General features: G+C 33.5%; 1 protein-coding gene across 4 annotated transcripts in view; it reads left to right on the top strand.

Annotated features, from left to right (window-relative positions):
* LOC115211848 overlaps positions 1–22,793 on the top strand; it is a 279,433-nt gene extending 256,640 nt beyond the window's left edge. For 2 of the 4 annotated variants that reach the window (XM_029780571.2, XM_036503406.1), the window contains exons 23-28: positions 1,050–1,223; positions 2,262–2,412; positions 8,293–8,466; positions 14,065–14,232; positions 17,104–18,947; positions 21,353–22,793. In XM_029780571.2, the coding sequence (XP_029636431.2) occupies positions 1,050–1,223; positions 2,262–2,412; positions 8,293–8,466; positions 14,065–14,232; positions 17,104–18,947; positions 21,353–21,463 (2,622 nt within the window). In that variant the 3' untranslated portion in view covers positions 21,464–22,793. The remainder of the gene's footprint in view (positions 1–1,049; positions 1,224–2,261; positions 2,413–8,292; positions 8,467–14,064; positions 14,233–17,103; positions 18,948–21,352) is intronic. The other 2 variants (XM_036503398.1, XM_029780579.2) reach the window with 2 other exon arrangements.

Here is a 22,793-nt window from a genome sequence, read left to right as displayed (position 1 = left end):
GTTAAAAAATATGAAAATTTGTAAATTTTCAAAGGACTCCATTCTCCTTTTATCTATAAATAAAATACCAAAACAGAAAATGCTGATAGCTAACAAGCAGCTGCTCTTTAATTTGATATCCTCTTCCTCATTCTCATTGTCATCATTATTATTATCATCATCATCATCATTCAACATCCACTTTCTCATACTTGAATTGGTCAGACAAAATTTGCTGAGACAGACCTTCTATGGCTGGATGCCCTTCCTGTCACCAACCCTCACCTGTTTCCAAGCAAAATTATGGAAGACTCGAAATGAGTAATATCAGTTGTATGATGGGAATGCTTGTTTACAAATATTATGTGATGTCAAGACAAAGTTAGACACAAATACACACACACACAAACACACACACATTCTTTTACTTGTTTCAGTCATTTGACTGTAGCCATGCTTGAAGGGTTTTTAATCGAAAAAATCAAGCCCAGGATTTATTTCTTAAGCCTAGTACTTATTCTAACAGTATCTTTTGCTGAACTACTAAGTTACAAGGATGTAAATGCACCAACACCGGTTGTCAACCAATGATAGGGGGACAGACACAGACACAAAGACACACACACATAGTTAAACTAATACACCTACCTGTTGTTCCTTTACCTGTCTTCATATTTTATTTTCTGTATATTTGAACTATATATATACGACGGGCTTCTTACCACATAGCCATGCCTGTGCCTATGTATATAAAGATTTCTTTCAGTTTGTTGACCAAATCTACTCACAAGACTTTGGTCAACCCTAGGCTACAGTAGAAGACATATGCCTAAGGTGCTGCACACTAGGACTGGACTTGAAACCACATGGTTGGGATACAGTCTACTTAGCAACACAGTCACGTCTGTGCCTCTGTGATATGGATAGTAAAATTAACTGATTTAAATGAACATTAATTCAAATGAACGTTAATTCACTTATGTAGTAAATGACATTAATATCAAATAAAATACCATATCAAAATGCATGATTATTTTTTTTTCTCCTTTTTTTAACTTTACTTCCAACAGTTTGTGCTCATCTTCTCTGTAATAGACTACAAACCCTTAGCTGAAAAATTCGTGTCATCAGCCTATCCATACTGGTCAGATATAGCAGCATTTTTTATCATGACAGTTCCTGTTATTTCAATTCCATTCTGTATAATTACCAAATTAATTTATGCTGAAGGAACATTCAAAGAGGTATGTTAAATTTGTTGCTTTGCTTATTTTTCATTCTTTTCTTTCTTTTTATATTTTATCATTATATTAAGTATTCCTTTTTTTTTTTTTTTGCCTACTATTTCTGGAGTGAGGGTCATGAGGTTAAAGTCCTCAATCACCTCCATCATAGGATCCAATCAGAAGTAACCATCATTACACTTTCCAGCTGGATTTCCAAGCATGACCATCTGAGACTTTGGATATTATCCAACCATCTTATTCTTGGTCTGTCCCTAGGTCTCCTGCCAGCTGGCTTGACATGAAGAGTCTGTTTTGCAATTCCTTCCTAAAATATTCTTATCCCATGCCCATAGTACCAGAGTTGTGACCTCTTAATGCAGAGAAGTCTCAGCTCAACATGGAGAGACATCCTGATATCCAAGAAATCCTTCAGACAAACCCCATTTCAGCTGTTTGTATTCATGATTGTACTCTTTTAGTCTTTACCCAGTATTCATGACCATAGCTGAAGACAGGCACAAAAACCAAACTGAAGATAGTAAGTTTGGCCTTTTTCCTAACCTCTCCTCTACTGAGGTTCAAATACTGGAGCTGGTGCATTACCGTGTCAGCACCTGCAATACTAGCATCCAATTGAACCTCCTACTTCTCACCTTTAATTGTAAAAGCAATTGCAATGGTTTGCCTGAATCAGTAAAACATCAGACAAAATTCCTGTAGTATTTAGCTATGATTCTTTGAGTTCTAAATCTGATCCTTACCAAAGTTACTCAAAATGTAGAGCCTTGGGCCATAAGTTAGAAATCAATAATTTTTGTATCAAAAGTAATTTCATTTGAACACTTTGTAGTATTTTATGTAACCAGTAGCTTTTGTTTTTATAAAATGTATTTCTATTGCTCACAAATTAAAATAATAAGATATACATAATGTTTACATTTACCATACATCTGAGACATGATCTGTAAATGTTTTCTCATTCACAAATAATTTAACCTTATTCTATACATGGACAAAATACCTAATAATATCTTTGCAATAACTACACTACAACAGAGAATACGGTTCCTTTGTGAATCTGAAGCTGATTGGGGACCTGCACTTGAGAAACATTGGGAACACATTGAATATGTGCCAACAGTATTCACTTGCTCAGGATCTTTTAGTGGATTTGGGGTGGAGAAATTACCGATCTCTTCGGTGTCAGGTAAGACTTCAAAGTATATAGAACTAAATTGTTATTAATAAATTTATATATTTTATTATTATTGCTCTTATGCATGCATATTAGTTCTTGATTTGCTTTTATGTTAAATATCACCATTAGTGCACATATAATTTCTTTTTTAAAAAAATGTATCAAATATATTTAAATATCTTGCACATATTATCAGTAAAGTTATTAGATTCAGTTTAATTATATCATTTCCTGTAACACATTTATATCCTCTTACAACAATAAAATGTTCTTTAAATGTAAGAAGCTTCTTTTTTTTCCATTGATTTCTACTTGTCCTGACTGAAATATAAGAAATAGGAAAGAAATATGGTTTACAAAACTTTGTTTCAGGAACTTTTTCTTTGACTACTCAAAATCTTCAGAAATAATTTTGATGAAAGTATTAACTGTAGTTAATATCATATATAGAGTTCAGCAGTTTTATTTGTCTCTATGTTTTTGTATCCATGTGATTTGTAATACTTCAACCACAAAGGTTTCTAATATCTTAGTTGGTACCTAAAAGAGATTATTCTTTAATGAATTATCAATCAAGTTTTTTTTTTACTTCATATACCTTCTCATATGCACATACGCACACATGCACACACATGCATACATTCTCACACACATGCATGTTCATGTGTGTGTTGGGGGGGTGTATACACAACAGGCTTCATGAAATTTCTGTCTGCCAACTTCCCTCACATTTGCAAGCCTGGGGCCATAGTAGAAGACGCTTGCCTAAGGTACTGCACAGTGGGACTGAACCCATAACCATGGTTGAGAAGTGCACTTCTTAACCTTATAGGAATGCCTGCATCTAATGTGCGTGAGTTTGTGGGTGGCTTGGGTGGGAGGGTAAACTATGTGTGCATTTGTCGATGTGTGTGTGTGTGCGTGTGTGTGTGTGTGTGTGTGTTTATGTATTTCTGTCTGAGTGTTTGTCCGAAATGGACTGCAGAGTCTATTTATCTTTGCAGGTTCTTCCGTCTATATTTGCTTGGCATTTCTTTGTCTAGTTCTCATTCTACATGTGTACCACATGTCCATAGCAGTTAAGTCTTCTCTCTTACACACCTACATCTGATTCCTCTCATGCCCAGTTTCTTTTCTTAGCTCATTTGTCCTCCATCGTCATGTACACTTACATTACACATTCAATGGAACATATTCATTGCATTTCTTTCTGTTCTGGGATTATCTTCAACATTTAGCATCCATGTTTCCCTCATCCAGAACATCACATTAAGTACACAAGTCTGATACAATTTGCACTTCTCCCAAAGTAAAATGTCTTTGTTGACAAAGCTCACTGAATTTCATCACCTTGTTCTTACTGTGGCTACTATGTTTTCAGAACACTCTACTCAACTACTAATTTGATCACCTCAGAATGGAAGCTAGCCAATAGCTGTAGTTACACTCCTACGCTCCAGATATGAAGATTACCTCTACCAAATTCACTCCTTTCTCATTTGTAGATAGCTTCCTCCTTACCCTAGATTATTTTGTGTGCATGTATGTATCTATGTATGTATGTATGTATGTATGTATGTATGTATGTATGTATGTATGTATGTATGAGGGCACATGGCCTAGTGGTTAAGGTGCTGCATTCACAATCACAAGATCCATGACTTCAATCTTGAACTGGGTGGTGTGTTGTGTTCTTAAGCAAAGCACTTCATCACACGTGGCTCTGCAATCACTTCAACACCTGACGTGTGGTACACCTTCCACCTGTTCCACCAATGTCGATTTGATGGAGAGATTGAGCACAAACAGTTGATCATGATAATCAAATCATCTGTACCAGTTTTCAGCAAGAAATTGCATGTCTTTCCCAGACTATGTGAGACTACCATCATGTGTGTGTGTGTGAGAGAGAGAGAGAGAGAGAGAGTGTGTGTGTGTGTGTGTGTGTGTGTGTGTGTTTGTCTGTCTCTGTGTGTGTGCGTGTGTGTGTGTGTGTGTGTGTGTGTGTGTGTGTGTGTGTGTGTGTGTGTGTGTGTGTGTGTGTGTGTGTGTGACTGACTGATTGTGACTCCTGAAATCTACTTCGGGTATTAAATATTCTTCCTAAGCCCTCATAGGGAAAATATTTCTTCACAGAATTTTAAACAGTAGGTAATAAATTTTTTTTTAATAAATTTCCAGAGTGATTTCCCCTTGATTCTAAAAGACTTTTGTATAACCTTGACACAAGCCTTTAGAGTTGCCTCCCCTAGTAAAAATTTAAAAGTTCTTTCTAACTAGTAAATACGCTAAGTTAAACCTTCGCGTCGCATAGACAGATAAGGAGCTTAAAATTAAGATCTGAAAAGAAGGAAGTTGTGACCGATGATGAGGCACTTGGTACAGGTTCTACTTCTAAAGTGTTCCTGATATAACAGATCTCTTCAGTCTTGTTAGAATAGCAGGGATTTTATAACTGATGCCCTTCCTATTGTCAACCAGCAGCAGAGTGTAATAGAATATTTATAAAACCACTGACACAAGTGATCCCATATTGTAGGTCTTAAAGTCGTTTCTATGCCTTTTAAGTTTAAATTCATAGAAGCTGCTCTCCTAGTTATTCTTTTACCTGTTTCTGTCATTTGACTGAGGCCATGCTGGAGCGCTGCCTGAATAGGTTTTGTAGTCGAAGAAGTGGACCCCAGGACTTATTCTTTGTAAGCGTAGAACTTATTCTATCAATCTTCGGCTGAACCACTAAGTTATGGGGACGTAAACACACCAAAATCGGTTGTCAAGCTATGGGGTGGGGAAAAACATACACAATGACACACATGCATGACTATATATATATATATATATATATACATACACACACGCACACACACATATATATATATATATGTGTGTGTGTGTGTATGTGTGTGTGTGTGTGTGTGTATTTACGACAGGCTTCATTCAGTTTCCATCTACCAATTCCAATCAGAAGTCTTTTATCAGCCCAAGGCTATAGTAGAAAACATGCACTCAAGGTGTCACACAGTTGGACTGAACCTAGAACCATGTGATTGGGAAGCAAGCATCTTATCACACAGCCACGCCTGCACCTATAGTACTCAGTTGCTTTCATTACAACTTATGGAACCCAAGTCTTATGAACATGAGGACAAAAAGCATGTTGATTGCACTGGTGTTTCTTTTTGGAGTGTCCAACTTTCAGGATGAATTGCTTTTAAAACAACTAAAGAAGCAATTTTTATTTTTCTTGTTCTGTAATTGGAATAGAGGGAGAAAGATTAGAAAAACTGTAGGTTATCCAGCAGTTCAGTTAAGTGCTCATTCTTCAGTGAAAGGGGAGGGATGTAATTGTTGTGGTTGTGATACCGTGGAAAAGAATGAAGCAATAAAAAGAGAATGGGAAAAAAATTTCAATAATGAAACAGAGTAGCTTAACAACTTCCACATAAACATCATTAAAGGTTTTGAAAACTATCCAAAAAACAATAGCAGAATAATGGTGCTCTAAATATAGAACCAATATATATTGACTTACCTATGCAATAGCTGAATCAAAATTAATCATTTATAGTATATGATCTTTTTTTATAAGAAGTTAATTGATAGGTGGGAGAAATTGTTGTCACCTACATTTCTAGATATTGGACAACTCATTCTGCACAATTAATTAGAAATAAATTTCCTATATTTGAAGCTCAGGAAACAGATTGCATTTTTAACTTTGTCTCTTTTATATGTACATTACATTTTTCTTTGTGTAAGATGGGGAGGGAGCAGATAGTGGAGAGATAGGTGAGGGAGGGGAAGAGAGAAAGAGAAATGTTTGTAGATTTATGGTACTAAACTACAAATCCCATAACTATTAGTTCAAGCCTAAGCTGTAAGCTTTTATGTTGAGCATAGTATGCATCTTTATATGCTTCAACTTGACTGATTGAATAAAAGACAATCATAAAGATCTTACTTTATGAGTGCCTGGGAGTCAAACACCCTAACTTGTAGACCACATGCTATTTTTGAATGTCATTCATATGACATGATTACATGTTTAAATACCTTAGATGAGTTATTTCTAATACAATTATAGTTTTTGAGACTATTATATTCACCTTTAGACATAAGAGATATTTTAAATTTTCATTACATATTGATTTGTTGTTCTCCAATCATTATCAGATGTTTTACTCATGGATGCATGTACATGCACTGGGCATATGGATGTGAGCATTACTACCGTTAAGTTTAGAAATAAAGGCTCCAAGTTCAAATCCAATCTAGTGCTATGTCTACATCTGATAACAACTGAAAATCAACCTTACCTAATCTTTAATGTAGAATAAAGCATTTTTTGATTCTCTGAAAATCTATTATCTTTTACTGGTTTCTATCACTGGACTGCGACTATGCTGGTCACAATGCTTGAAGGTTGAGTCAAACATATTGACTTCATTACTTATTTTTAAGTCTGGTGCCTATTGTATTGGTCACTTGGGTCAAACTGCTGAGTTACAGGGATGTAAACAAACTAATACCATTATCAAGCAGTATTGGGGAAAACTCACAAAGACACACATATGATGGGCTTCCATGTACCAAATTCACTCACAAGGCATTGGTTGGCCTAGGGCTATAGTAAAATCCCAGGATGCCCTTGTGGTGAGACTGAACCTGAAACCAGCAAGCATATTAATCATACAGCCATGTCTATTTATGTAACATTTTTCTTTGATCACATTTTTTGGAAATTTTTCCATTGTTAGTATATCAAATACTTTTTCATAATTCGCGCTGATATTTTAGAACAACATTAAAAAATGTGAGCATGTGAGTATGAGATAGTGTGTGTGTGTGTGTGTGTGTGTGTGTGTGTATGCATGTATGCTCGTGTGTGCATGTGCATATGTTGCATACATGTGAGTGCATGTGTGCATGCATGCATGTGTGTGCATGCATGCATGTGTGTGCACACATGCATGCACATGTGTGTAATTTAAACCTTGGAAAAAAATGTATGTTTGAAGCAGGTACATGATTTGTAAGCTTGTCATGATACATAACCATAATGGTATATATTGTTCACCATGCTAAATCTTCAAGATTACACAATAGCATGGAAAGTTCTGTTCTGTTAAGTTCTATAACCATAAACATCATCACATTATTTTGTTTGTATATTCTAACATTTTTGTTAACATAGAAAATTTACTCAAAGTTTATACCCTATGTTTAGCCCTTTAAATGGCAAGTGGGTTAACGATTTGTGATAAGGCAGTACTAGACAAATTTCTAAGCAATTTTGTTTATACTGGTTTCCCATTGACTGGGGTAAATTTTTTTTTATTAAATTATTTTTACTAAGTTATTATGTACATATAAGTTTTTGCAGGTGATTTTTACATAAATTAGTATTACCTTATTTTTATAATTTCAGTATTTTATTTTTTTCAATCAATATGTGATCTGTTTTGTTCTGTAGATTAGAGAAACGGTTCTTTGGTTATTGTGAAGAGCTAATCATAATATTGAATATAATAAACATGGATTTGAATGAGAAAACTCTTTTAAGTGATCATAGCATGGTCTTAGATTTATCTCTCTATTTGATTGCTATTAGAGAGTAAGTTTTCAATTGTAGTTAATCTATCTTGTAGATTGGCTTATATTATGTTTTGGCTATTCATTTTCAAAGATGCAATTATACGCAAATTAATTTAAGATTTAGTTTATAATAAAATAATTCAATTTGGTTTCCAGCTTTATTCCCTTTTCTGGGGAACAGATACCAACATATACTAAACTATATGTGTCCATATGTGTGTGTCCATACTTGTGTACATGTGTGTATACATATGTTTACATATATATATGCATAATTTTATGTGTCCGCTTCAGGTGCACGGACTTACAAAACACAACTAGAACTGCACTCCATCAAGCATCATGGCCGGCACAAGCAGGTTATGAGGAATGCAGATAAAGAACCTTCCAGACAACTCCATCTAGACATTCGATCTGAATCAATGGACTTTCTACAGCCTCAAGTTTGGAATCCCAAAGACACTAAAGGTCAAGCTTCCTTTTTTTATCGATGTGTACAATAGTAATTCACATCGGTATGGTGGTCAAATTTACATTTTGATGAATCTAATGGCTGCTAGCTAACAAGGATTCTTTTAGAACATAAATTAATAAATTAAAATTTGCAAAGTTCTGAAGTGAATCATGAGAATTAATTTGCAGCTTTGTATTTTCCATACTAACATGTTGGACTACTGATATCTTACCATGACAACTCTAGTATAATCTAAAATTAATTTTCAATTCAATTTTATTCATACTTCATATAGCAAATGTGCATTACAACCAAAGTTGAAAAATTAAATGCAACATGCAACAGTGGTATCAACAGTAAACATCAGTTTATAAACAATAAAATATTAACCAATATCTACATAATACATAATCATTACAAACATAATTCCATAAATATAAGCTAATATCTGCAAATACCTTAGTATTTATATTTTACAGTAAAATATGAAGTAGCTACATTGCATTCAACATTTTTCATTACTAAAGAAAGACCTTAGTGTATCTATACTTCTTTAATATTTATAGTAAAGAAAGCAACCTGAGGTCAGAATACTTTTAGAATGTTAAAATGTTAAAATGTCAAAGTTAAAGAGCAACAAAGAGGACAGTTGTCATTTCTTTTACTGTAATATTACAGAAGTGTAGACAGGATAGGAACATTTCTAACTATGAATCAGTAATGCTAAATAATAATAAATCTTTTTTTAATATGGACATCCGAGCATCTGAACTCAACCACTCATCAGCCGACTATTAGTGATGTAAATAGCAAAGTTGTATCATTCCTTGACTTCCCAAAAATAGCTAGAACTTTAACACTTTTACAAGATGCAATGTTTTAAGATATCATATACTCTGTTATAATAGTATTTTTCACATGAGAAGTCTTGCTTTTTCAATTTAAATCTACTCTCAAACAAAAACAAGTAAACATTTTGAAATGGATCCAAACTTAGGTATTAAACACTACTAGAAGGTTTCCTTATTCTTATGTGAGACTCTATTGATAAAAAGATATGTCTACTTCAGCAATCCGTTGCCTCAGACAAAAAGAGGTTATCAAAACAAATTCTTAAAATGTAGTAATGCTTTTTAATTCTACTATTCAGAGTATATCTTCATCATAATTCAATGTCCATGATTTATGCATATAATTTATTTGTATAAATATCTATATTTATTTATATATGTGCATGTGTGTATATATATATATGTAAGTTTCTGTGAGTGTGTATATATATATATATGTGTGTGTGTGTATATGTGTACACACTCAAGAGGTGGAACTGAAAAGTTCTTGGCTTTGGATAAAAGAAAATACAGGAGGATCAGTTAATTATGATTTTATTTAACATATTCCCCTCTCAGATTCACACACACTTATTGCAGTGGTCCTTCAGATTTTCTAATCCCTGTAAAAGAACTCAGGAGGTTGGGTCTCTAACCAGACCTTTCACAACACTCTTAAAACCAGGAACTTGTTTTGCACCCATCTCATATATATATATATATATGTGTATATATATATATATATATAATATATATATATATATATATATATATATATATATATATATAAACATCACAAAAAAGGCATAAAATTGCTCAATATCTGTGACATGGAGTTTGAATATTTATGTTGACAAATTGATATTAGGGATGCATTACTTGAAGTTTCACAGATGTAAATAAAACCATGCTTGATCATTTGGCCACCGGTTTTCTTAGTAGTCTGGTCAGAGTACAGTAACCTTCCCAACACTCAGAAGTAAACAACATCAAGTAATGCATCTCTAAGGTGAGATGTTGATTCTATCAACAAGAATTTACTTGCGAAAATTAAAAAGTAGTACAAGCCTCATAAAATTTATTTTTGTTTAAATTATTAAATTACTACTTTATCTCTACTGTTGCAATTATTATATCTACTGATATAAAATATTCTACATTTCAATATTTAAACCAGTTATGGATGCATATCCTTATCACATCTGAAAGCAAGTCAAAATTGAGAATTTCATGGGAATCAACCCATCTTCTAGTTGACACCTTGATGCATCAACCCCTGTCTTTCAATCATTCATCAGTCCAATATTCCATGTTTCGAAATTTTTATCTAACATAACTGTGTTGATCCTCTCTGAGTTGTGTTTATGCCATAATAATTGACTTCTACTCTTTGCCTCTATGACTCTACATTTCTTTTGACCCAGCAATCTGTTGCATTTTACAATACAGAAATCGAAAAAAATTCTTTATACTTTTCCATTTATATTTCTGTATTTAAAACATATTTTATAAACACACCTCTCATATTCTATATTCCTAAACTCTCATAAAGCTAACTTTCCTTGAATTGGGAACAATCTTTTATCATACATCAAAACAAGTAAATCATGAAAATTTACTTAATTTACTAGTATCATGTACCAAATTTCTTTCTTACAAATTTATAGTATATTAAAATTTTTGGCAACTCTATATGAATGACATGCTATATATGTATGGGTTCTGTGATTGTGGTGTTTGTATATATGTATATGTATGCATGAGTGTTGTGTTTATGACATGAAATTACTTAACTTTCAAAACTAGACCCCAGAACAACAGTTTATATTTAATATTCTCTACAAAGAAACAGTAGAAATGACTGAGGCAGTAGAGCACTGGTCTGAAGTGTTTTTGATGTGTTTATTTTCTTTTGCCATGTTTCTGAATTTAAATCATCTGTGGAATTTATAACCATTTATTAGTTTTTTAAAACAATATTCTCTACAAATTATAATTGACTCACTTAACTCTTTTCACTGAATTAATCTTGATTTTTCTACTGGGCACAAACTTATTTCACTTCAGCTTAATTTTAATTTTTAATTTTTTTTTTTTTTGCATGTTAGCTTTGTTTCTGTAAATGCACAAATAATTATAAACCTGAGTCACAAACATGTTTGTAAAAGTTTGTTTTCAGCTGTTATTTAATTAACATTAGTGGTGAGTGTAAAAATTTAAATGTTAGATATTTGCATTCTGACATAAATATATGATTTCTTTATGTGAAACTGAAAGAATTTTAATGAAAATATGACAATATATTTAGTTATTAATATATTTAATAGTATAATTATGCTAATAAAATATCTAAGAAAATAAATAATTTGTAAAATCAAAGCAAAAACATCCTCATTCAAGTCTGTTTTTAGTTGCATTTTTTAATATCAACTTAGATATGTACACACACAGTTTAACCCTTTAGTGTTCTGATTAGTCTATCATACATATTGCTAATTGATTCCCATTGATTTGAATTAATCAAGCATTATCTCATATCTTCAAGATCTTGATGGTGTAATTACTTAATGTAGAATAACATTTTAGGGTAGGTGTGAGAGCCTGGATCTGGTCAGTTTGAATATAAAACAGATTAAATATTTTGGCCGGATATGGCCAGTTTAAATACTAAACGGTTAACTCAAATAATTAGACACTTGATTATGAATATATTTAATTTATTATCTGGGTGGTAAAAACAGAGAACTTGCAAAAACTAGAAATTTATAAATGCAACCTAACTAATGCCCTGTAAGAATTTAATTTAAAAAATAATTAAGTTTGGTTGATTATAATAGTCTGCACTTTGAAAACTATTTTTGCTTTTTATGAAATGTATCCATCTTATCCAATTTGGGCTTAGGTTCATAAGGTATTATTAGTCTGTTATATTACAGTCTACATTGATGGTTTTGCTATAATATAGCAACTGAATAGTTATGGCATTTTGTTTTTACTTACTCAGTCTGGAAGCAACCATGAGCTTTGTAGATCCTCCAAGACCAGTGATCCTGATGCCATTAATGTTCTGTTTAGCATATTGCAAGCCAACACCTGTAGGAAACACATGAGCAGAGAGAAGATTCCAGAGGATCAATGTTCTAGGTGAGAAGAGCTGGCTATAATGATTAGTGTAGGGCTGGAGGAGTGGATGCAACAAGGAAAATGAGAGGTGAAGAAAGGAGGAAGACAAAGGAGAGACAAGTAGGTCAGAGGCGAGATGAGAAAGACAGAGGAAAGACAAGTAGGCTTGAGTCGAGGAGGTTTGAGTCCAGTCATTAATTAGTACTATATGTATATATATATATATATATATGTGTGTGTGTGTGTGTGTGTAATTAGATATATATGTGTATATATATATATATATATTGATTGATTGATTGATTCTAGTTTCAGCTCACGAGCTGTGGCCATGCTGGGGCACCGCCATTTATATATATATATATATATATGTATATATAGGTGGATAGATGGATAGATAGATATAGATAGATAGATAGATAGATAGATAGATAGATAGATAGATAGATAGATAGATATGTATTCACACACACACACACACACACACACACACACACACACATGTTCAGGCTGGACAAAATATTTTTGGTATCTAATTACACCCATTTACATTCTGAGCTCAAAACTTGTCCAGATCAATTTTTGCTTTCCTCTCATCTGACCAATAAAACAAATACTACACAAAGTATTGGGACCTAAATGACCAACTAAAACCTTTGATAATCGTACTGCAGCATGACTGCAATCCAGTAACTATGATCAATGACAGAGTAAAAGACTCACTAAAATTACTTCCATTAAGTTTAACTTAGTAGTTAATGACTAATTTATGCAACTAGCAAATAGTCCTGAATAAGAATCTATATAAAGCTCTTACTCAGAGAAAATTATATCTACATTTCAATTTTACAGCTCCAAAGTTATATATGGTATTTTGGATCTTTTCGCTTTGACTGGCAGATTTTTAAAATAATTTCTTTGTAACTAAACACTTTTAAACTTCGTATACCGGTAGAATGTGTGACACCTCAGTTTATGGCCACAGGGTATCTTTTTTCTCATAAATAACAGGGACAATTTCATATGACACCAGAAATTAGTGTTGTTGACAATGCTCCGGAGATATTGAATTCACCTCAATAGACGTCATTGATTGGTTGAAATTGCCGAAATGCAAGAAAATAAACAAGAAATAGCTTACAAACTACAAATTTTTCTCAAGAAAGCTAAGAGAAAAAGATGTTTTATAAACACATTCTACCGGTATATGAAGTTTCAAATTTTTTAGTTGCAAAGAAATTTTAAAAATCTGCCGATCAAAGCGAAAAGATCCGGTATTTTTAACACGCATTTATAGTTGTTATAATTCTGATCAAAGACATCACGTTGTGTGTGCCAGTAGAAAGAAAATGGTTACATTGAAAGAAATTTAGGTCATTTAGTTTCATTCAAGATTATTTCAGCCTTTAAAAACTAAGCGGAGTTCTATACACATATAAAAGCAGATTTATCCGTTAAATAACTTGAAATTTATCCATATATGTCTAAAATGTTTTCTCACAAATTAACAGATTTCTTCTGGTTTTATATCATCCTTCATCATTTCCTAATTACATTGTTGATATTATGACATTATGTTTGTGCATGAATTTTCTAATAAAGAATTATCTAATGAATTTTTGCACCAATGTCTAATAGATTTATTTTAAATATGTTTAGATCACGTTGAATTCACTACCTCTGGTATTCGGGTCCCAAGTTTGTCTGAAACAACAAGTTTGATATCCTTATCACCAAAATTAGCTCGTAATCGCAAGCAATTAGATATGCGCCAAAGAGCAATACTAAACCATGCATACAGCAATCCTCAATGCAATTCTTCTGCTGGTAAGTATTAATGTATATGCAATTTTTTTTTATTAATTATTAAAATATAAGGATCTGGCAAATTTCTTATAAAAAGTGCAAGGACACTCAGTTTAAAAACAAATCAAAGGTACAAATCAAAGTCTGTGGTGTTACATTTGTTACCATAGTTACTTGGATATTCATTCCACTTATTTATTCTGCAGACTGCATGGCATGTTCCTAATCCTGTTTAAATATATTTTCAGTTAAGTCACTATTATCTTTTATTTGTATCTTTTCCTGTTTTCATTCATTGGACAGTGGCCATGCTGGAGCACTATGTTCTCGATCTTAGCCACCAGCTCAGCCTTGGTGTTGCAGGCAAAGCAGTTGGTGTCTTTCCCAACTGCAACACATGCATAGTAATCCATGGGATGACAATCCCTGGTGGGGAGGGGGTCAGAAATTGAGGTTGGTGAAATCAGAGAAATTCTCCACTACTGACTCTTTCTGGGAGGTTTGACAACATGCTGAACCCTGCTGCCTCACATATAGCTTTCTAACAGTAACCTTCTGCAGCCAAATTTTGACTACAGTCTCCAACAGCTTCACATAGCCATCTTAATTGAGCCCAAGGCCCTGTTCAAAGATTTGGGGTGGCATGACATCACTCTCACTAGAGATACACCTCAAAGACCATCATAGTTTGAGGGAACTTGGTTTTCATGATACATGGGACATCACATGGATTGTAGGCAAGTCATCTGTTGTTCTGGGTGTTGTGCAACTGATTCTAGCAGAAGCTCTTTTCATCTGAGAAGAACCAGATCATCCTCAGCTCAACAGGATACCTCAGCTTATTCAGGAGCTTCTTTGCCTTTGTCAAGTAGTTCCCCTTGGCATTAGCTGTCAGAATTTGTCCCTTGCATCTCTTGTATGAGTAGCAGTGAAAGTCCTCATTCAGGGCTAGCTTCATGGAGAGGCAAAGAGTTTTAATATGCCTGTAAAGGTTACAGTTGTTTCATAATCTATGCAAAATTACATTATCAACTTTGATACAGATATATCATTTTTGCATTTGGTTTGCAATATTCTTGCAGACCTTGAAGAGAGGGTATGTTATTGATGAGATAGCAAATAATTATGAAAGAACTTTGACAAACAACAGATTAATTGTTTAACCAGCACATTAAACAAGCAATCAATCAGTTGTATAACCTGCAAGTTAAACAAGCAATCAATTAGTTAGTTGGTTAAATATTTAACCAATTGAATAACAATAAAGAAGTGATATTGAACCAGTTAATGTGTTTGTTATTATTGGTGTAATGACCCTCCCAAGATGCAACAGTATATACACATATATGTATGTATGTATGTGTATGTATGTATGTATGTATGTATGTATGTATGTATGTATGTATGTATGTATGTATGTATGCATGCATATGTGCAAATTTGCATGTTTTGCTTTATGTATGTATTTTCATGGATATACTTGCATATCTAGCCATGCTCATATATATTTAAATGATAAACTTCTGGAAAGTTTTACAGATTTTTACAGTTCCAGTGATGGATTGGATCTGTAGTCTTTGAATTAGCTGTCTCCTTTCTGGTTTTGAGAAGCCTAATTTCTCAAGATTGATATTTTAGCAGTGTGTTACATATCCCAGGGCCTCAATAATTACAGGTATAAATTTGAACTTGTAATCTGGATAGCGTAACTGCAAATTTCTCAATAGTTCAGCATAGGTGTTTTCTTTTTCACATTCAATGGGCAGCTAATTTCCACAACTGTGTACAGCTTCTCTTCTTATCCCAAATCATTATATCAGGTCTGTTGTGCTTATATTTTATTGAGGTCTTCCCTGGTACATTCCACCAGTATTCCTTTTTATTATGAGTGGCTGTGACTTCTGATATATTGTGGGTTCTTATTTCTTTGTCCTCAGGATTATCCTTCCGATGGATTTCATTACTGTGTCCCAGCTACAACATCATGTCTCCTTGGGAATCAGTGAGATATCCTACAGATTTCCTTAACATGAATGACAAGGAGTTTACAGAAAGTATAAATATCACAGAGGCTGTCCCCTTGGAATATGCCTTTGTGATACTGTATTATATCAGTGATAATACAGTCATACTTTGTGCTTAATTTCAAGATGGTGGCCCATGATGAAGTCAGGTCAGCTATGGCTTTGACTATTCTCACTGGAACTTTAGCAAGTTGAAGGGCTTGTAACATCCATGAGTGGGGAACAGAGTCAAAAGCTTTCTTGTAGTCTAGCCTCATTATAATTAGGTTCCTCCTATGCTCTTGCACCTCTGACATCACAGTTTTGTTGATTAACAATTGCTCAGCACATCCCCAGACACTCTTATTCCCAGCTGCTTGTTCTGCTGTGATGATGTTATTGGTTTCACAATGGTCCTGGGGGAAGAGGATTAAGCATACTGTATGTATCTTATACGGCGAGCTGGCAGAAACGTTAGCACGCCAGGTGAAATGCTTAGCAGTATTTCGTCTGTCGTTACGTTCTGAGCTCAAATTCTGCTGAGGTCGACTTTGCCTTTCATCCTTTCAGGGTCGATAAATTAAGTAGCAGTTATGCACTGGGGTCGATGTAATCGACTTAATACCTATGTCTGTCCTTGTTTGTCCTCTCTGTGTTTAGCCCCTTGTGGGTAATAAAGAAATATGTATGTATCTTATACATTAAGTTATGGCATGCAATTGGCCAGTAGATTTTTGCCATGTGAATGGTTCTGCGTTTGAGGATCAATTTTGTCTCTGCCAAAGCTAACGAGCCTATGTATGTATGGATATATGGATGTATGGCTGGCTGGCTGGATGGATGTATTAAAATAATAAATATAAGATTTCATGCTAATTTTCTCTTATAGGTTCCACAGAGAGATTAACTCGTCCATTACTTTATGAGCATTCTGATGATGAAATAATTATTGTACCAAGGAATCAGATCAAAGTACAGATGCATGATGTTGCGACTCAGACAGATTCAAGAAATGCTGATTTAAATAATGCAAATGGTGCTTCTTGGCAAAATGTCAGGATGAGTCACAATAGCATCTTCAGTCAAAGCAGCACCATAAGTTTGGACAGAACAAGCTTGCATAGTGAACATAGTGTTAGTGATTACCGAGGATCAATGGAAAAAGTTAAAATGGCTGACAGCCGAGAAGAACTGCGTAAAAGTAAGACATTAGAAAATAAAATGCCAAAATGTAGATTCAGTAAAGAACTTACATTTGATTATGCAGAAAATGAGGGGTCCTTACGTACTTACGAAGCTACCAATGGCATATGTGAAGTACAATTTGAAAAACATCCTGAAGTAATGAATTCAGCAGACAAAAGTAAAGTGAACCAAAAAGCGGCTCCTGATATAGACAATTTTATCAACTCAGTCAAATTGGACAGAATAAAAAATACAGAAGACAATCAATCCCTTCCACAACAAGACTATCCATTTCCTAAACTTGAACCAAATATTTTAGTGGAAAAAAATGATCAAATTGTTCGACAAAAAGAATACAGAAAAGATACAAGGGCAGCAAGTTCTCCTGTGAGTCCAACCGGAGCAAAGAATGTTGAAAATGTTGAATTAAAGAAAGTCACATTGTTAAAAAAAGACAAACTGAATGTCAAAATTGATAGTGATCCTCAAAAATGTGCAGATGAACGGATGCTACAAAAAGAAGAAAATATCCCAGACAAGCTATACAAGATACCAAATAAAGCCCTGAAATCAAGTATCAAAAGGAAAGCAGTTCCTGTTCCACAAAGTTTGGAGAAAGTAAGTAAGTCAAGCAAAGATAAAATCAAGCCTATATTAGGTAAAGCATCTTCAGATGGACTTCGAGGAAAAAATTTATTTGAACGCAAAAATTCAAATGAAAGCAATATAGATGCACTTACTAAAAGCTCACCTGACAATACTAATTTGTTGGGTGACAATTTATCCAATGGTAATACAGGTCTAAAGATTAAGAGTTTATCTGGAAGCAATGCAAATGTTTTGGTAATGAGGTCACCTGACAATCCTGACAGTTCATTGATGAAGACTACAAGCATGCTGGTGAAAAATTCTCCTGAGAACAATCAATGTATTTTGATTAAGAATTCATCAAAAAATCCTATGAATGTGTTAGTTAAGAAATCACCGGATAGCAATGCATATGTTTTGATGAAGAATTCACCTGAACATAATACAAATGTATTTAGTAAAAACTCACCTGAACATAATGGAAGAGTGTCAGTGAAAAATTCACCTGAGAATAATGCTAGTGTATCAATGAAAAATTCACCTGAGCATAATGCTAGTGTATCAATGAAAAATTCACCTGAGCATAATGCAAGTGTATCAATGAAAAATTCACCAGAGCATAATGCAAGTGTATCAATGAAAAATTCACCTGAGCATAATGCAAGTGTATCAATGAAAAATTCACCCGAGCATAATGCAAGTGTATCAATGAAAAACTCACCTGAACACAATGCAAGTGCATCGATGAAAAACTCACCTGAGCATAATGCAAGTCTATCAATGAAAAACTCACCCGAACATAATGCAAGCGTATCAATGGAAAACTCACCTGAACATCATTCAGTCGTGTTATTTCAAAATTCACCAAAGCACAATGTCAGCATGAGTGACAAGGAATCAGAACTTGAAGAATTAAAACAAGAACAGATTGGTAATCATACCGAAACGTATCCTTCAGATGTAAGTGATTTATCTTTACATCACATTTATTTTGCATACTATTATCTATTTTTTCCTCCTCTGCCTCCTTATTATCATCATCATCACCATTTTTAATGTCCACTTTTTTCATGCTTGCATGAATCAGATGGAATTTAAGGCAGATTTTCTATAATTGGATACCCTTCCTGTCGTTAATCTCTCACCTGTCTCAAAGCAAGGTAATATTTCCCCATGGCCAGGCATGTTTTCAATGTTTTCCAGTAATGATATTTAATCACGTGATCACGTGACCGACCAGGCTATCAGATGTTGCTACACATCGCTAGTCACAATGCACTTCGCATTGTTTTAGCCTTCAAATGACGCCACCCTGCTGGCTAAGCGAGCAGACCAACAGAAGAAAGAGTGAGAGAAAGTTGTGGTGAAAGAGTATAGCAGGGATCACTACCACCCCCTGCCAGAGCCTCATGGAGCTTTGGGTGTTTTCGCTCAATAAACACTCACAACGCCCGGTCTGGGAATCAAAACCATGATCCTACAATCGCGAATCCACTGCCCTAACCACTGGGCCATTGCGCCTCCACAATGATGTTAAATATCTACCTAAAAATAGAATTGATATTTTCTGCGAGTCACGTTGCTTCAATGAACTTGACACATCTCAATGGGAAATAGCTTCAAATATGACATTCCTCAAGAAGATATAGACTGGTATATAAAATTTCTTTTTGTTGGTAAGGGTAATGAAATTTTGAGTATACACATCTGATTTTTGCAGTAAAAGTTAGTTCTGTTCTGTTTTAAACTTTGTCCAGTCATTAAAATTCATTCCATATTGGAAATTAATTTTCGTGTGTAGGTCTGTTTTGAACAATTTGTTTTTAAACTTCTAAATGTTTAAAAAATTGCTGCTGGTTGATTTTTGTTTGCTACTGATGTGTTTGTGTTTTTTAAACACAGTACTTCCACAAGGAATATTATCTCTGGATGAATACTACAGTTCATTTGCCTTTCCCCAATATATTTACATTAAATATGAGAGACAGATAGCTATTTTAATCTAATACTGCTTCTGTTGCATAAAACAAACTTTTAAATATTTGATTAAAGTATTCAATGATTTAGCAAATGAATGAAGCAGAAATTCATATTTCAAGTTATCAGTTAGTCTTCCAATGAAATTAGAATTATTTGCAATTAGCCAAACAAGTAAAAGTTTGATTACTTTAATGATAATGTAAACTTACTAAAGTGGTTTCAACATGCTATGGTCTCGGAAACTCTTCTGGGCCATTACCTTTAAATTTAAAGAGGGCAACATCACACACAAACGCACACAGATACACACACTCAATAGCTTTCATCCACCAAATTCTACACACAAACCAGGAGACATTTTCTCAAGGTGCTTGTCAGCAGAAACAAATCCAGAACTGTGTGATTAAATGTGAACTTCTCAACCACATAGAAAATTTGGATGGCTCACTTAACTATTATTCCTAAATTAGGCTCCAAGCCAGCAGTTTTGAGGGAAGCAGGGATTGTACATAGCATCAGCCCCAACACTTAACTGATACTTTATTTCATTGGCCCTGAATGAATGAAAGGCAAAATTGATTTTAATTGTATTTGAAGTCAGAATGTAAAGAGTTGAAAGAAATACAAGACATTTTGTATGCCCTCAAGTGATTGAATTTGCTTCTACTACAGCTAAAACTTTGGTAATCTTGGTTCTTTTCTCAAAATGTGTAGGGTAAGGTTAATTAAGTGAATATACTAATATACCATTGGTACTTACTTTACCCACTCAAGGAGAACAGATAAGGGATTTGAACACAGGACATAATGTACAAACAAAAATATTACAATACATTCACTATGTTATTGTCTTGATAATCACCATTGCCCGTATTTTGGCAATATTGTTAAATTTTATTAATTTTTAACTCCACTCCTTCCTTAAGTATCTCTACATCAAATCATTTCATCAAGACGTTAATAAAACTAGTCAACAATCTGTGTACTTATTTCTATACTACTTGACTAACGAAGAAGTATTTCCTGCATATTTGGTTGAATTCAATATTTATTTAACAGAAACTACAGAAATAATGTGTTGCAACTCACAAGCGACATATTTAGCAAGGTAATTCACGAATATGTAATTCAGTTGACCAAACAACAGAATCCTTATCATCAAACCACAGACATCCATCCATTGTCAACAATAGTTTTTTGCTCGGGAGACCACAACCTAAGGATTAACAGGTTTGGGTGGGATTCCATTATAGCGCACATTACAAATATAGACACTAACACAAATTTTAGTAGCAGCAAGTATGTTTGTGTAACTTGCATCTAGACATATTGAATTATTAAGTTATAAGTACATGCTAACCTACATTTTATATCATTGTTTACAGGAAGTTGGGTTTACTCATTCCACATCACAGTCCAGTGAAACATCATTGCCAGACACTGAAGACGGACCTGCTGTATTGGAAATTGAAGTAACACAAATGACCAAGCTGTAAATCAACACAACTGGTTTAATTTAAAACTTTATCTGATGATATGTGATAGGTACTGAGCAAAATCTCACAGCTGAACACTTCATCAAATGGTTTTGATACCAGCAGCCTGATGTCATAGTGACCAAAAGTTAGTGGTGGGAAAATGCTCTCTTGTATTGTTACAAATGAATAGTAGGTTTCAATATGATACAGGAGAAATGTGTTAAACCACCGTTAGTTAAACTACTCATAGTATAGATCTTTCCCAGATGTTTTGTTAATACCAACTCAATACAAACTAAAAGTCTAATTGTGCAAACTAATTTTTAAATGGTATTTTAATTGGTTACTAATTATAATATCAGTAAAATCTATTTTCTAAAACCTGATGAATATCCATGGAAAATTATACCATGGTTATGTAGTAATCAGATATTTACACTAATAATAATGATGACCTATGGCCATTGTGAAAAAGAAAAACAATTGGTAAGTTTTAGTGGTGTTACATAATTCAGTTCAGTGGTGTTATGTACATATATTAATATCAAACTTTCAAATGAAAGCTTTAAGAAAATATGTACATTAGAGAAACATAAGCCACCCTAGAATTATTCCAATGTTGAATGTTAGTAATTATGCTCGAATGAATGTTAGCTACAACATGATTAGTACCTCTATTGGGTTCTTCCAAAATAAAATCAACACCCCTGCAAACTCAATTTGTCCATTAATTGATTAATAATTCAGTTGAGCTAATCAAACATTAAAGCCATTTTTATAAGTGGAGGTATAACGAAACAAAAAAAAATACTTGTCTTTTTATTGGTTAAATCTATTTTTTTACAAATTGTATAAAATTATTAGAGATTTGTTCTGCATTGGTGATTAGAACCACAAAGAAGACTCCAGTTGTTTAAATTATGAAACTGAAATTACAGTAGGAGTAATAATTCTACTAAGACTGCTTTATTGCTGGATAGAGATAAAACTATTATCATGAGAAAAGCAATATTATGATGTGTAAAACCACAATGAACTGGAAAGATAGGTTTTTCATAATCTAGATTTTGAGAAAATGAGAAGATAACTGTATAAGTTATATATAGTTGAGCATATATTACTCTAGTTTGAAATGTTTTTTTTTTTATGGGAAATATAGATGCTGTAAATAGAAAACATGAAAGAGATTATAATCACTTTCATTTAATCTGGATCTCAGCATGACCATGAACTTTCATTTCTTCATAACAAAAAAGTATTCCATCCATCAATTACTCTCAGTTTAACCTCCACTTTTAAGATCTTTTAAATAAATGATTTAAAGAAACAAAAACAACAAAAAACACAA

Source organism: Octopus sinensis, linkage group LG1 (assembly GCF_006345805.1).
Source record: "Octopus sinensis linkage group LG1, ASM634580v1, whole genome shotgun sequence".
In the NCBI taxonomy this organism is placed as follows: Eukaryota; Metazoa; Mollusca; class Cephalopoda; order Octopoda; family Octopodidae; genus Octopus; species Octopus sinensis.
This window is presented reverse-complemented; position numbering and strand designations above follow the sequence as displayed.